The following is a 14,631-nucleotide window of genomic DNA, read 5'->3' on the forward strand; positions in this document are numbered from 1 at the left end:
GTATCAAACTTTTGTATTTTGATTAATCTGATAATTAAAATGAGATCTTATTTTCACTTATCATTTGTACTTTTTTGATTATGGGTAAACTTGACCACCTGGAAACTTGAACTTTTAACTGGACAATAAGGAATGCCAATATAAAGGTAGGCTCATTTGGTATATAATATGACAACCATACATACATATGTAACAACCATACATATTCCCTTTTCTGTTAGAACTTTTGGAGCCCAGAAAAGATCTTTTCCCTGAAGTTGCAATCAGGGTATAATTAAAAAGATACCTAGATTTTTCAAACAGATAATGTGCATGAGGCACCAATGGGGATAAAAAAAGCCAACTTTAATTAGGCTTCTACAGTCCTTAGAAATGATTCCCTATAAACTTTTCTTCACAAGTTTCCACTGAACATAAAATACATTCTTCCACCCATGTATCAATCTAAACAGTCTGTATTCTCCACATATCCTTAGACTTCAAACAACCAGTTCACATTTCATTAAGAGGAAATGAGAATTAAAGGGCACACTGTAATCCTACTTCCTGGGCTTACAGAGCTCAAAATTTTCCATTTTACTTATCTGAAAAATAATACTGGATGGCTCAGCAAACTGACTTTAAATCAGAGATAGGGTCCTAAGTATATCTGCCCAGTAGAGGACTCCTGTATTTTAGGTACTGAAGATGCACACATACAGTTAACACATACACACCCACCCTCCCACTCTTCCTTTTTTTTCTCACTCTTACATAGGAGCTAGGACTACAAGATGACAATTACGGTAACAGAGAAAGTATCTCTGAAGTTCTCTGTCTTTTCTGAAGACAAATGTTTTCCTTTCTATATCCAACCCTGTCCCCATCCTACCTTAAAATGCAGTCTCTGGCCAGGCGTGGTGGCTCACGCCTGTAATCCCAGCACTTTGGGAGGCCAAGGCAGGGGAATCATGAGGTCAGGTGTTCATGACCAGCCTGGTCAACATGGCAAAACCCCGTCTCTACTAAAAATACAAAAAACACTGGCTGGGTGTGGTGGTGTGCGCCTGCAGTCCCAGCTACTTGGGAGGCTGAGGCAGGAGAATTGCTTGAACCTGGGAGGCAGAAGTTGCGCCATTGCACTCTAGCCTGGGCAACAGAGACTCCGTCTCAAACAAACAAACAAACACTCTCTATCTGCTCTATGCTTGAAGTGAAACGTACATAAATTTAAGTCCAAATAAGCCTACCTTTATATTGACATTCCTTATTTTCCCGTTAAAAGTAATCTCCTTCTAGTTCTCTGTACTTCTAAACTGTCTAATTTTTATGGTATATATATATATTTTTTACTTGACATTGTGAGTGCTTAAGTCTGAGACTGTGTCTTATACATTCTTGAACTCCTCACAGCATCCACCATATTACTTTATATTGAGTGGCCAGTCACTGTTTCATTCTTATTATATTAAATGAGTTTATATTTATAAAGTGTTTCTGTAACTGAGTACCTCCATCTTCTAAGAGACAGAATGAATTATTTTTAAATTATTTTTTCTCTCTTCTCATTCCTCCTTTTCCCCTATATCCCACTTCCTACTTAGCTCTTTAGAAATGCAATTATAACCTGCTACCTCCCCTTCACCAGACATGTGCTTAGAAGCTCCAGAGTGGAACTCTCCCACCAGGAGATTGCCTTGAGAGACAACAGTCTATTTACAACAAAAAGTACACTGGCAATGAAACTCTCTCTGACCTGGAGAGTTTCAGCCACTTTTGTTCTTTTTTTTTTTTTTTTTTTGAGATGGAGTTTCGCTTTTGTTGCCCAGGTTGGAGTGCAATGGCACAATCTCAGCTAACTGTAACCTCTGCCTCCCGGGTTCAAGCGATTCTCCTGCCTCAGCCTCCCGAGTAGCTGGGACTATAGGCGCCCGCCACCACACCCAGCTAATTTTTTTTTTTTTGTATTTTTAGTAGAGACAGGGTTTCTCCATGTTGGTCAGGCTGGTCTCAAACTCCCTACCTCAGGTGATCTGCCCACCTTGGCCTCCCAAAGTTCTGGGATTACAGGCATGAGCCACTGTGCCTGGCCTCAGCCACTTTTACAACCTAGTTCTGCCCATGAAGGTGCCAGTGATTGCCACCTCAACTGCCCAGCAGATAAAGCACCCTCACCTGTTTGCTTTCTCCACTGCGTTCCATTCATGCCAAGCTCCCTTTTAAAAGCAGCTGCTTTCTGCTCCAAAGCTGAAGTGGTACCCTTAAGGCAGGAGGCCTGTATTTCTTCCCCAAAGCTAGCTTTGGAATAAAAAGTCACTCTCTTTATACCAGACCTCACTATTGTTATCGGACTCTACAAGTGGTGAGTGCCTGAGTCTGTGTTTCAGTGACATTTCGAATAGTGTTGGCACATAACAAATGCTATTTATTAAATAAGAAACTGACGAATTTTTTCTAATGAATTTTCCTCTTCAGCATGTAAATCTTATTTCTCCTGTCTTAAATAAACTTCTTGACTCCATTCCCTTCACCAGTTACTTCCCCACTTTTCTTCCTACTGCAGTGTAACTCATAAAGATTATTCAGATTCACTGTCTACAAATTATTTTCTTCCCATTCACAAACCCACTCAACTGGCTTTTATCTCATCGGTCTACTAAAAAGTTTTTGTTGAGGTGACCAATCATCTCCAAATTACTAAATCCAAAGAGAAGTTCTTAGTCCTCTTATTGAGGACTATCTGCAGCATTTGACATACTTGATGTTTCCTTTCTCCTATGAAGAATTTCCATACTTGGTTTTCCAGTACACCATCCTCTCTGGATTTTCCTCTTCTCTCATAGGTCAATCTTCCTTTTCTTCTTCTCCCTAATTACATTTTCTGCCTAGAACTTTCTCCTTAGTATCCTATGATTCTAAGAGTCTCTAGACTCAAAAATGTCACTTACCTATTCAACATTCCCACTTAGATGGCTGATGGACACCTGAAACTGAACTCCAGCACTTTCCCACAAAACCTGCCCTCCAGCAGCATTTACATCTCAGTTAATGACAAATCTGTTCTTCCAGCTGTTTAGGTTAAAATCCTCATAGTTACTGATTTCTTTCATACCTTACATCCAACCTGCCAGAAAATTCTGTTAGCATCGCCTTCAAAATACATCTAAAATCGAACTACATCTTATAATCTTCACTTCTACTTTAGTCTAAACCATGATCATATATTGTCTGAGTTACTAAAATGGTCTCCCAACTGGTCTATCTTGCCCCCATATCTGTTCTTAATACTACAACCAGAATGATCCTTTAAAAACCTAAGTCAAATCACGTCAGTCCTCTGCTTAAAATTCTTCAATGCATTCCTGTGATACTGTGAAATACACAGTTGACCCTTGAACAACAAAGGTCTGAACTACATGGATCCACTTATATGCATATTTTTTCCAATATATTGGAAAATATTTTGGAGATGTGCAACAATTTGGAAAAAAACGGCAAATTGCATAACCTAGGAATACCAAAAAATTAAGATTCGTGAATGAATGCATAAAACATATGCAGACACTAAGTTTATTTTATCATTTAACACCATAAAGTATATACAAATCTGAAGTTAAATCTATCAAAATTTATACAAACACTTACATGGTGCCATTTGCAGTCAAGAGAAATGTAAACAAAGATGCAGTATTAAATCGTAACTGCATAAACTGCATAAAATTAACTGTAGTATATCCTGTGCTACTGTACAATTTTCACAGCCACCTCCAGTTGCTAGCAGTGAGTGAAGTATTGCAAGTATCCACTTAAAGCGCATGTGACACTAATCACCTGAGTGACCAGTTCCTCTCTCCAGTAAACTGCATATCTCAGTAAAAAGTGATCTCTTGAGACTTCTCTATTATTTTTCACTGTGTTTACTACAATACTGTAAACCTTGAATAATACCATGAGATGCGTAAGAAGTGTGACTAGTGACACTGAAGTGCTCCCAAGAAGCAGAGAAAATGTCATGACATTACAAGAAAAAGTTGATTGCATGATATGTACCATAGGTTAAGGTCTGCTGCTGAGGTTGCCTGCCATTTCATACAGATGATTTGTCTTGTAAACATACGTAACTACAGTACTGTAAATGTATTTTCTCTTCCTTATGATTTTAATAACATTTTAAAATTAAAATAACATTTTCCTTATGATTTTCTTAACATTTTATTTTCTCTAGCTTACTATATTGTAAGAATACAGTATATAATACATATAACATATAAAATATGTGTTAATAACAGTTTATGTTATTGGTGAGGCTCTGGTCAGCAACAGACTGTTAGTTAAGCTTTGGGGGAGTCAAAAGTTATACATGGATCTTTGATTGTGTGTGAGGATCCAGCACCCCTAATCCCCACTTTGATCAAGAGTTAACTGTATTTGGTCTTCCTCTTCTTTTCCTGGAATACAACTACTAAAATCCTTGGAATCTCCAAAGTGATGTGTCTTTTTGTATGCTAATAAGTTGGCTGATGGTTGGCAGCTTCAGGATGAGGCTGGTCATCAGAAAGACCAAGGCATAATTAGAGAATTGGCACTTCAGCCCCACCCCCCAACCTCTAGGAGGGTAAAGGAAGGAGAGTGAAGGTTACATGATCACCAATGGCAAGCAATTTAATCAATCACACCCACATAATGAAGTTTCCATAAAAACCCAAAAGGACAGGGTTAGGGAGCTTCTGGATAGCTGATCATGTGGAGTTTCCTGGAGGGTGGAGGCTTAATGGAAGCACTGCATCCCTTCCTATATGCCTTGCCTATGCATCTTTTCATCTGCATCCTTTATAATAGGCCAGTATACACATTTTCTTGAATTCTGTAAGCCACTCTAGCAAATTAACTGAATCCAAGTAGGGGGCTGTGGAAACCCCAATTTACAGTCAGTTGGTCAGAAGCACAAGCAAAATAACCTGGGGCTTTCAATGGGCATTGGAAGTGGGATGCAGTCTTGTGGGACCCAGTCCTCAACTAGTGTAATCTAATACTATCTCCAGGTAGACAGAGTCAGAATTGAATTGAATTAAAGGATACCCAGCTGGTGTCTGCTGCAGAATTGCTTGCTGGTGGGAAGAAATCTCCACAGACCTGGCATCAGAATTGTGTTGTTGAGAGGATAGTGGGAGAAACTGAGTATGTTTTATCCACTCAATTTCCTTCACACTCAAATGGCCTTCAAAGGCATATCTGATTTGGCCTTCTTTATGGTAGATTAATAGCCACATTCATCCAATCTCGTATACCCTTCCCTTTATAATTTGGATTTCCCACTCCTATCAAGAGGTGGCTTCTGGCCAGGCACGGTGTCTCATGCCTGTAATCTCAACATTTTGGGAGGCCAAGGCAGGAGGATCACTTGAGCCCAGGAGTTTGAGACCAAGCCTCAGCAACATGGTGAGACCCCACCTCTACAAAAAAGAAATAAATTAGCAGAGCGTGGTGGCACATTTTTGTGGTCCCAGCTACTCAGGAGGCTGAGCCAGGAGGATGGCTTGAGCCCAGGAGATCCAGGCTGCAGTGACCTGTGTTTGTGCCAGTGCACTCTAGCCTGGGCAACAGAGTAAGACCCTGTCTCAAAAAAAAAAAAAAAAAAAAAAAAAAGAGGTGGAATGTATTTCTCCATCCAGTGAAATTGGGTTTGGTCATGGTCTTGCTTTGGCCAAGTGAAGTGTCAGCAAATGTGACATGAGCAGTGAAATGTTAGCAAATGTGACACAAGCAGAGGCTTAAAAAGTATTTGTGCATTGGAGTCTGTCCTTTCTTGCTGCACTGAGATCTCCAGCACACTTCACATCTCAGTTATTGACAGCCTCATCCTTATAATAGCTATTCAGGCTAAAATCCTTGTAGGTTGTCTACGTGGATGAGTGTTAAAAAGAAAAAATAAAATAAAACCTTGAGAGGTCCAGCCAACAGCCAGTACCTACTACCAGACACTTGAGGAAGGGAGGCCATCTTAGACCATCCAGGTCCACCTGAGCCCCCCAACAACTATAATGACACGAGGCAAGACCAGCCTAAGAACCACCTAGTAGAGCCCAGCCCAAATGGCTGACTCAAAATTGTGAGCAAATAAAAGTTATATTAAGCTAATATTTTTATTATTTTTTAAAAGACAGTCTCACTCTGTCACCCAGGCTGCAGTGCAGTAGCCTGATCATAGCTCACTGCAGTACCAAACTCCTGGGCTCAAGGGATTCTCTCACCTCAACCTCCTTAGTAGCTGGGACTACAGGCACACACCACCATGCCTGGCTAATTTTTTTTTTTTTTTGGACAAGCTCTCACTATGTTGCTCACGCTGGTCTTGAACTCCTGACCTCAAGTGATCCTCTTGCCTCAGCCTCCTGAGTACCTGGGATTACAGGTGCAAGCCACTGTGCCTGGCTAAGCCACTAAGTTTTAAGGTGGTGTGTTACATAGCAATAGATAACTGATACACTGTATTAAATCTCTCACACTCCCAATTCCTGCCACTCTTTCCTCTCTTAATTATTGCTCTAATCATACCAACTAACCTCTTTTTAATTCCTTGTAAACACTGAAAACTCCTGCAGTTATTCTGGCTGTACCCCCTGCCTGGAACGCTCATTCCTCAGCTGAATGGCTAACCTGCTCTCCTCTTTCAAGTCTTCCTTCAAATGTCTTGTTTTAAATGAAGCTTATGCTTACTGTTCTAGTAAAAATGGCAGTCTACCCTCAATGTCCAGCACTTCCAATCCCTCTTACCCTGCTATATTGTATTTATTTATTTTGAGAAAGGATCTTGCTCTGTCACCCAGTCTGGAGCGCAGTGGTAATTTGGCTCACTGCAACCTCCACTGCCCTACCCTGCCCCGGGATTCAAGCAATCTCCCATTTCAGCCTTCCAAGTAGCTGGGACCACAGAGTCAGCTACATTTTTTCTTCTCAAATCCTGCCTTCAAAACGTTCATTCTGTAATTTGGAATGAACTCTTCACAAAGGGTGTGCAGGCCGGGTGTGGTGGCTCACGCCTATAATCCCAGCACTTTGGGAGGCCGAGGCAGGCGGATCACAAGGTCAGGAGATTGGGACCATCCTGGCTAACACCGTGAAACCCCACCTCTACTAAAAATACAAAAAAAAAAAAAAAAAAAAAATTTAGCTGGGCATGGTGGCGGGCACCTGTAGTCCCAGCTACTCATGAGGCCGAGGCAGGAGAATGGCGTGAACCCAGGAGGCAGAGCTTGTAGTGAGCCGAGATGGCGCCACTGCACTCCAGCCTGGGCAACAGAGCGAGACTCTGTCTCAAAAACAAACAAACAAAAAACACAAAGCGTGTGCAATCTCATGCAAGGAGGTCATATATGAACCCCTATCTATAGCAGTTTTATGTATCTAGATTGTTATATTAAAAGTTTTAGATACTAGGGGCAAGTACCTCATTTGTGAACATTTTAATCATTGTTTCAATGAGAATATTTTAGTTTACCAATCAATAAATAGTTTGGGTAAGAGACAGACAAAGGTAGGGAAGCAAGGAAATAGTTTAATCCAGGGATCCCCAACCCCTGGGCCGCAGACCAGTACAGGTCAGTGGCCTGTTAGGAACCAGACCACACAGCAGGAGGTGAGCAACAAGCAAGTGAGTATTACCACCTGAGCTCCACCTCCCGTCAGATCAGTGGTGGCATCAGATTCTCATAGGAGCACAAACCCTATTATGAACTGCGCTTGCGAGGGATCTAGGTTGCATGCTCCTTATGATGATCTAATTAATGCCTGATGACCTGAGGTGAACAGTTTCATCCCCAAACCATCCCACTCCAACCTTCCCCACAGACACCCCGACCCCATCTGTGGAAAAACTGTCTTCCACAAAACCGGTCCCTGGTGCCGAAAAGGTTGGGGACCGCTGGTTTAATCTACACTCACTCACTCAGGTACTAACTATATTGTTTTGATCATACTCTCTCTACTCTTATAAGTTAATGCAATCAGCAAATAAAATCAATTAAAAATATTTAAATTATGTTTTATGCCCTCCCTCACCTGACTATCAATAATGGAAAAAAAGGAGTTAACTTCTCTTTTACTGCTAGTCTCCACCCACTATTCCTTTAGGGCTCTCCTATGAATCCTTTCCTTCTGATCACCCCATTCACCCTGGGCTAGCATTCTTAATAAAATAGATAAGTAAACTGACCTTTTATAACCTCAGAACAAACAGAGATGTGTCAGGGGTTTTGAATCCAAGATATATAGCAAACAGAAAAAGAGGGTACAGACCAGAGACACAAATCTGTTTAAAAAGTTGGCATTTAAATTATCAACCATAAGGCATAAGAGGGTAATTCAATATCAAACTTCACAGTGAAAAATCTGTTTGGATCTTAAATCCAACTGCTCAATAGCAAACAATATGAATGTACATTAACTTCAGAATCAGGCAAAACTATAAAGAATCTGCTTTGCTTTAGTATTTATCTCTTAGAAAATATGTATCATTTATAAGATCAACTAAAAAATGGTAAGATCAACTAAAAAAATGGTAAAATCAAACTATAGGCTAAGTTTGTACTCAGGACTATGGGTGAAATGTGAAAACGGTGGTTGTGTTGAATAAAGCTGGATCATCCTCTAATCCAGTTTTATCTCAGAGATTTGTTCTGCTGATCTGGAGATACAAGTTTCACACTGAGATATGTGTATATTGCTTTACAATTCAGAAAATTTCCAAGTCCTTGGGAAAAATACTTTGAAAATAAGTAGCTGAGCACTGAGAAATCTTTTTCTTTTTTTTGGCCACCCAGATCCATCAAGAATTTTTTTTTTAATTTAAGAAGTATTCCAGGTGGCTCTAAATCAAATTCCTATTTGTTATGCATGCCTGGCATCTTCGAATTTAACCCATGTTTTTCCCAAGCAGTCCAAGGCAAATGAAACTCTTGTTCATTGAAGGAAACACTGATTTTCCAGTAACTATTTCGCTTGAGAAAGTGAGGATGACATTTACTCTGCAATGAAGCAGCCCATTACACACAAGAGACGGGACACTCCAGGATGATCTGAGCATGTCCATACAGCTACAGAGCACCCTCTACATTCTGTCCAAATAGCTTTGGGTAAAATGAACAACTAGGAAACACATATCATGCTTCTCCATTATTACAATCTTACACAAGTCAGTCCTAAAATAGCAAATGCCCCTGGCTGAGATCTACTGCTGAAAAATGCTAAGTTTCAGCAGCTCAGGCTATTTCCTTTGTCTGTCTATTCAACCAGCCCCCACTTAAAGCTGCAGGACTAACTACAGGATTCAGGAAGAGATTTTTTTTTTTTTTTTTTTTTAAAGACAGATACACACACATATACAACATACGGTTTCCGAGGAGAGTGAGGGCTCCATGCTTGTGAGAGAGGAGGAGGAGGAATATGCTGAATAACCCTCAGGTTTCTCCCAGATTTGAACATGTTGTACTGTGGCATGAGGTCAGCAGTGACTGACTCCAGCCCTGTGAGGCTGAATTCTACCCTGACAAAGCAGTATCACTGTAATATGAAGCAAGAGGATTCAGGGCATGTTGGCAGCTGTACAGAATGCCTGTTCTAGAAAGTAATGGCAATTCCAAAACAAGAGATCTATGCTGTCACATGAGATAATCTTCAGCCCAGTTAAGCAATAAGCACCCAAAATACTTTGAATCCCAAACACAGGCAGCTCAAAAGTTTAATGGTAGAAAAGAACTTTTCTCCTTGAACCTATTTTGTGTCTGGAGGAAATAATCAGGAAGAAGAAAACTGGAAGAATCATTGGTTAATTTGATCTGTATCATAAACAACATACTGATTCTGATCTGATCTGTTCCTGGACACTACGCCCTAGCTGAAGAACCCCAAACCACCTCTGTGACTTTACTATGGAACAGGGAGAATATTCTGGAAATACATTTTTGGTAATGGATATATGCCAGAACCGAAGGTGTGAATAACCTCATTTTTCACATGTGCCCAAAAGGCAAACCTAATATACATCATCATTTCTTTTTAGTTCAAGAATGTGTGCCTTTAGAAATTCTTCCTCCAAAGAAGAGGGGCACTAAAAAAGGAGCCAGAACATGAATTTTCTACGAAGAGAAAACAGGGCAATGCAGATATTCCTTTACATTTTATGGTGTCCCTTATACTATGAAAGTTCTGTTCTAGACCAAAAGTGACCCAATAGTTTTATAACAAGTAAAATTTAGCCAGGAAACACAAGACAATGGAGATAAAACAAAACTGTACTACAGCACTAATGGGAAGGTAAATCTATAAGAAGTTCTTCAATAGTTCAGTGGGACACGGAGAGATAAGGAATAAAGAAATAAAAACTTTTTTCTTCAAGATACACTAGCTTTGTTTTTATACATATAGCTTACTAATATTGGATTTTAAAAGGAGATACATATAACTTATTTACAGATTTCCAAATTTCTGATAAAGTTTTTGAGGATCTACATTTGTACCCAAAAACCTAAAAATAATCATACAATTTCGTTTTCTTTTTCTTTTTGAGACAGGGTCTTGCTCTGCCATCCAGGCTGGAGTGCAATGGTGTGATCTCAGCTCACCGCAACCTCTGCCTCCTGGGCTCAGGTGATTCTCCTGCATCAGCCTCCCAGGTAGCTGGGATTACAAGTATGTGCCACCACACCCACTAATTTTGTATTTTTAGTAGAGATGGGGTTTCACCATGTTGGCCAGGCTGGTCTCAAACTCCTGATAAGTGATCCTCCTGCCTTGGCCTCCTAGAGTGTTGGGATTACAGATGTGAGCCACCGTGCCTGGCCTAATCGTACAATTTCTAATATATTTTTTTCATTTTTTTTTAGAATTTTACTTCAATAAAAACGAAACATAGCATCTTTTTTTTTAAGTAAATAGAAAAAAGAAATAGAAAAAAGTCATTATAGAAATACAAAAAAGAAAATAGAAAAAAATCATTACTGGATTGTTTCAAAGTAGGTAATTTTGAAAGACTGGATAGGCAAGTTTCCTGTATTAATAAACTTTTCTTTAGGTCATTTTATAAGAACCTCTGAAAGAGTAATCTACTTTGAACATTGATTTTTTTTTTGTTATACTTAACACTATCAAAGGAAATTTTGATTCCTTAGTTTTAAGATGCACAAGAAACAGTGCCCAGAATGGTGGTTATTACCAATTGAAAAGAAACAACCGTACTAAATTTTTTAGTTCTGAGCTTCTTTCTTAGCAACATCTTAACACAAGGCCAAGAGAAAAGTCTGGGAAAGCAGTAAACAGTCCTTTGGAGTATGGGTTTTAGTCTACTGCCAAAGGTAGGAGATACAACTAATGTTTTGATTTCTACATTTGTACCCAAAAACCTAAAGATAATCATTCTATGAACCAGGATAGGAATAGAAGGGAGCATCTGATAAATTATGTAAATCTGTATAGGTACAGACAGGTACCTGTATCTACCTGTATGTACAGGTACAGACTTTAGGCCAAAAAGGAATAGGCATTAATATGGAACAAAAAGAGTCAGTCATACCTTATCTGTAGAGGAGAAGTAGGACTAACAACAGAGTGAAACTTTTGCAGCTCTAAATTACTATCCTCAATGTCGGAGACAAAATTTTCTAAGTAGAAGGGCTTCGTATTTATTCAATAATTCTTACTATGTGCCAGGCACACTATATGGGACATTTAGGGATACAAAAATGAATAAGATGAACAGGTTCTTGCCCTCTATTGACTTTTGAGATCATCTGTATTCTCTGGGCTACTATTTCTCAACATTAAAACAAAACAAACAAATAAAAACTTTACATCCTCCACAATACTGCCTCACTCTACAGTCTAGCTATGCATTCCTACCACTCTGGAACATTTTATTGTGCTTTACTATCTGTAGTTTACAGTTTTAAAACAAGAATTATATAGACTCTACTTTTTAAAAAGTATACCTCTCCATTAGAGATTCTAATATCTCAAGTCTCCTAGGGATGTGAAGGCCGGGCGTGATGGCTCACACCTGTAATCCCAGCACTTCAGGAGGGCGAGGTGGGAGGATCACCTGAGGTCAAGAGTTCGAGACCAGCCTGGCCAACATGGTAAAACCCTCTCTATTAAAAATACAAAAATCAGCTGGGTGAGGTGGTGCACACCTGTAATCTCGGCTACTTGGGAGGCTGAGGCAGGAGAACTGCTTGAACCCAGGAGGCAGAGGTTGCAGTGAGCTGAGATGGTGCCACTGCACTTCAGCCTGGGTGACAGAGCAAGACTCTGTCTCAAAAAAAAAAAAAAAAAAAGAACCACTGTTCAAACCAAACATCTTATTTTATAGTACAAAACCCTAGTCTTTGAAAGGAGAAATGAATGATGTAGTTGTGGCCCTATCAGATCTAGAATCCACGTGTACTGATTCTCCATTTCTGTCCTTTCTACTAAACCATGGTGTACCCTCCTATAATCTTGTTCCTACTTCATGAACTGTCATACCAATCTGGTTTTTTATGTCACCACTGTATAAAAACAATGGAACAAACAAATGAACAAAAAACAATAACTCTTCAATTTCTGCAATGTACTCACTTTGCAGAGATGTTTATGGTTTGGTATTCCTGCCTTATAACTTCACTATATAAATCCTCTGTAGAGGCTTTTTTTGGACAAATTACTTCTTTGGAATGCTGTTTGACTGCATGATCAATGAAGGTTCCTTTCTAGCCCCAGAATTAATTCTGAGATTGTCTATAGTGCTATGTGAGGTTTTTTGGAACCTTTTCTCTGTACTGAGGATCAATAAATGGTAGAAAAAATTCTGGGGAAAACTGACTAGGTACACAAAGAATGAAGTTGGTGGGTTTCATTTTTATAAATATGAATTTTAAATCTTTATAAAGATGTAAGTCTATAATCATCAAAGCTTATAGAAAAATAATACATTTTCAACATGTTTACAATAATCACATTTTACATCTTTATAAATAACAGGCAATCTTCAATTATTCCTTCTTAGATAATGGAGTCTCTTAATGTTTCTTGCTAAAGGAATATAGATAGTCCTGAAGGTCTGAAGGAAAGCTGAGAAAGCTGTTACAACAAAAATAAAACAAAAGCCCTCACTATCTGCAACTGACAGTAATTTGGAGGTCCCTAATGAGCCAACCCTCCTGGTACTTATGCCCCGCGTAGTCTTCTTCCCATACTGACTTTGGGCTTGGTGTCTAGCTGTAACTAGCTATAGCAAATGGCATACTATCAACAACTATGCAGAGACTTGTTAAGTTCTTGAAAATTGGGGATTATTCTTTTTGAACACTCCTTGGAACTCAGCTGCCATGCTACAAAAAAGCCCAACTAGTGTAATCAAGGTCCCTGGCCAAAAGCCACAGCTGAACTCAGAGTCAGCAGCTAACATAAACAGCTAGCATGTGAGTGAGGCTACTTGGACTTTCTGATCATCCCAATACCTCAGCAAACTTAATAAACTTTGCTTTGACCTAAAGCAGAAGGGCTCTGTACTAATTTATTCAATAATTCTTATTATGTGCCAGGCACACTATATGGGACATTTAGGGATATAAAAATGAGTAAGATGAACAGGTTTAACCTAAAGCAAAGTTTATTAATATAGGGAACTTGATACAAACCGGAAGTGCCTGGTCAACCCACAGAATCGAGACAAATAAATTGTCACTTTAAGCTACAAAGTTTTTTTTGTTGTTGTTCTGAGATGGAGTCTTGCTCTGTCACCTAGGCTGGAGTGCAATGGCGCGATCCTGACTCACTGCAACCTCCGCCTCCGGGGTTCAAGCGATTCTCGTGCCTCAGTCTCCCAAGTAGCTGGGATTACAGGCACCGGCCACCACGCCCAGCTAATTTTTGTATTTTTAGTACAGATGGGGTTTCACCATGTTGGCCAGGCTGGTCTTGAACTCCTGACCTTGTGATCTGCCCGTCTCAGCCTCCCAAAGCACTGGGATTACAGGCGTGAGCCACGGTGCCCAGCAAGCTACAAAGTTTTTAAAAAATTTCTTAACACCACAGAATTTACTTTTTAGGTATGTGTACAGTTCTATGCATTTTAAAACATGCATAGACTCATGAAACCACCAGCAGTATAATCAGGATACAGAGAAGTTCCAAAAGACTTCCTTATGTAGGCACACCTAACCCTACCACTAACCCCTAACCTATTCTTTTTTACTACAGTCCTATCTTTCTGAGAGTGTCACATAAACAGAATCATACAGTATATAACTTTCTGAGACTGATTTATCAACACAATGTCTTTGAGATGCATAAAGGATGATGCATATATTATGTTCATTCCTTTTTATTGCTGAGTAGTAGTTCATTGTATGTATATACCACAGTTTATCCATTCACCTGTTGAAGGACATTTGGATGGTTTCCATTTTTTAGCAATTGTGAATAGAGGTGCCATAAACATCAGTGTAGAGGATTTCATAGAAATGTAAGTTTTCATGTTTCTAGGTTAAATACCTAGGCATGGATTTACTGGGTTACATGTTCAGTGTATGTTTAACTTAAAAAAAAATCACCAAACTTTTCCAGAGTAGTTTTGCCATTTTTCTTTCCTATCAGCAGCGTATGAGTTCCAATTGTTCT

The 14,631-nt window shown here is 39.4% G+C and overlaps 1 protein-coding gene across 20 annotated transcripts in view; it reads right to left on the minus strand.

Annotated features, from left to right (window-relative positions):
- Positions 1-14,631, minus strand: part of TMCC1 (transmembrane and coiled-coil domain family 1) — a 244,635-nt gene that overhangs the window by 64,619 nt on the left and 165,385 nt on the right. Inside the window, exon 1 of one of the 20 annotated variants that reach the window (XM_063662654.1) lies at positions 9,368-9,850. The exons of the other annotated variants lie outside the window; for them this stretch is intronic. Coding sequence (XP_063518724.1) covers positions 9,368-9,394 — 27 coding nt within the window. The 5' untranslated portion in view covers positions 9,395-9,850. Of the gene's footprint in view, positions 1-9,367; positions 9,851-14,631 lie in introns of those variants that run through there. 20 annotated transcript variants of the gene reach the window in all.

This window comes from Pongo pygmaeus, chromosome 2 (genome assembly GCF_028885625.2).
Source record: "Pongo pygmaeus isolate AG05252 chromosome 2, NHGRI_mPonPyg2-v2.0_pri, whole genome shotgun sequence".
NCBI classification, from domain to species: Eukaryota; Metazoa; Chordata; class Mammalia; order Primates; family Hominidae; genus Pongo; species Pongo pygmaeus.